Source organism: Papaver somniferum, unplaced genomic scaffold (assembly GCF_003573695.1).
Source record: "Papaver somniferum cultivar HN1 unplaced genomic scaffold, ASM357369v1 unplaced-scaffold_76, whole genome shotgun sequence".
Taxonomy (NCBI): Eukaryota; Viridiplantae; Streptophyta; class Magnoliopsida; order Ranunculales; family Papaveraceae; genus Papaver; species Papaver somniferum.
In genome coordinates, this window is record NW_020650526.1 from 3,178,836 (window position 1) to 3,181,096 (window position 2,261).

General features: G+C 41.0%; 1 protein-coding gene across 1 annotated transcript; it reads left to right on the forward strand.

Moving 5' to 3' along the window:
• Nucleotides 1–493: 493 nt before the first annotated feature.
• On the forward strand, nt 494–1,777 carry LOC113344412 (pentatricopeptide repeat-containing protein At1g31790-like). Its single transcript, XM_026588388.1, has one exon. It carries the CDS (start codon nt 494–496, stop codon nt 1,775–1,777), a length of 1,284 nt encoding a protein of 427 aa, XP_026444173.1.
• Nucleotides 1,778–2,261: the final 484 nt, after the last annotated feature.

Below are 2,261 nucleotides of genomic sequence, written 5' to 3' on the forward strand. Positions count from 1 at the left end.
ATGTGTAGGAGCGAGTTTATTCGAGAATCGAGGTATGAGATGATGGAAGCATCATACTCGTTCTGAATACTGATTCTGTATAGAACAATGTGGCATCTTGAAGACGTTAACGCGCTATACTAGCATGGTTAAAAAAATGAAACACGACAGGGCAATTGGTCTAGTTGTATGATTCTCGCTTAGGGTGCGAGAGGTCCCGAGTTTAATTCGTGGATTGCCCCCTCATTTTTTTTTTTTTTTTTTTTGTACAGTAGCTTTTAGTTGCAGAAATTAACTGCCAGGTCTCTCTTTTAGTGGGCTTTAAGAACAGTTAGAGAAATTTATTTAAGGACCCACCACAAAGAAGATAATTTTTTTTTTTTTACTTCTCTGAGTTCTCTCTCTATCGAGGAGGAGGAGAAGGAGAGATCAGACAAACAACCACCACAGTACCATTGAAGATGATAAATCAGCTCTTTAGGAAATTAAAACAAAGATGAATCACTCAAAGATAATGTCAGCACCTGCCTATGGTCTTTCTAAGTGCAGGTACAAGTCAACTGTGAAAGTTGCAACATTCGACACCATGATTCCAAGGCGTCCCTCCTACAGTCCAATCCAATCACAAGTGAGAAAGAAAATCACAAGAGACGACGACAACCTGAAAGAAAAATCATCTAGCAGCAGCAATAACAGAGTCACTGATGTTTTGAGATTGATGGATAGCATGCATTTTCCTGTACCGGCCGATATGTATGCTTCCCTACTGAAAGAATGCACCGACTTGAAGGACATAGTTGGTGGTGCTGAAGTGCATGCTCACATGAACAACCATACTACTAGTACTTATGCAAGCCAACAACATTCATTACCACCTCCGCCGCCGCGTCGACTATTATTAGCTACCCGTTTATTACTCATGTACGCATCCTGTGGTCATTTGGATTCTGCCCGTCAAGTGTTTGACAAAATGACCACCAAAGACCCCATGTCTTGGTTGATTATGATTGCTGCTCATGTAGACCACAACTCTCCAGAAGAAGCACTCCATCTGTTCACCCAAATGACTATGCAACAACCACGACAACGATACCAGAATTTAAGATTAATCAACATGAGCATTCCATCGGTTCTGAGGGCGTGCATCCACACTGAAGACTTTGGGCTTGGGAAGCAAGTTCATGGCTTGGTATTTAAGTTAGGGCAGACGGAGGATCTTATCACGTGTACTTCCTTTATTGACCTTTATGCGAAATTCAGACGCCTAGACGACTCACAACGCGTCTTTGATCAAGTATTACCTCGTCTTCGTGACACTGTGACATGGACATCACTGATGGTTGCATACTGTAAAGCAGGATATTTTGAGGTGGTCATTGAGCTGTTTAAGAAGATGAGCAGAGAAGGTGTGAAGAAGAATGGTTTTACAATCTCAACTGTTCTATGTGCGTGTGGGAGGTTTAGTAGAGGAGCTGAGAAGAATGAGGATGATAGGGGACTGTGTGGTAAGCAGGTGCATGCCAACGCCATCAAACTTGGAGTGGTGGAATCGCATCTCTATGTGCAGTGTAGTTTGGTGGACATGTATGGAAAATGTGGTCTGATGAAAGATTCACGAATGGCGTTTGATTGGAGAGAATGTAGCAGTGATGTTTGTTGGAGCGCAATGGTTAACACTTACATGCAACATGGGTCATACAAAGAAGCCATCAAGCTATTGTATTTGATGAAGAACATAGGCATTGAACCTCCGGAATCGATTCTCACTTCACTTAGAATAGCATGTGCTGGGAGTTGAAAAGAAGACAAACTTATTATGAAAGGGTTTTCATAAAGTGACAGCTTTAGTCATTGGCACGCCGAATTTTGGGGAGCGCTCAATGCCTGAAAGTGAAAAATATCAAGTCGATGAATATAGTTGTACTGTGCATAGAAAATATGATCTGGAAATGAGATCAGTGTTGAGTAGGAAGAAGAAAGAAATACCGAATCAAATTTATTACACAAATCCGAAGGAAGAGCTGTGATTCGGAAGCTGACTCGAGCTTAGAGCTGAAATTTGCACATGTGAATGGAAGGCAGATACATGATAGTATTTTGATAGCAAATGAGTTAGTAGATTCTAAACTTAGCGATAAGTCTCCTGGTATTATTTGTAAGATAGTCCTAGAAAAGGCTTTCGACGAAATAAATTGGTCATACTTGCAATCAATTCTTAGGAAAATTTGCTTCAAAGATAGATGGTGCAGTAGGGTTCATTTCTGTTATTCTACCCCTACTTT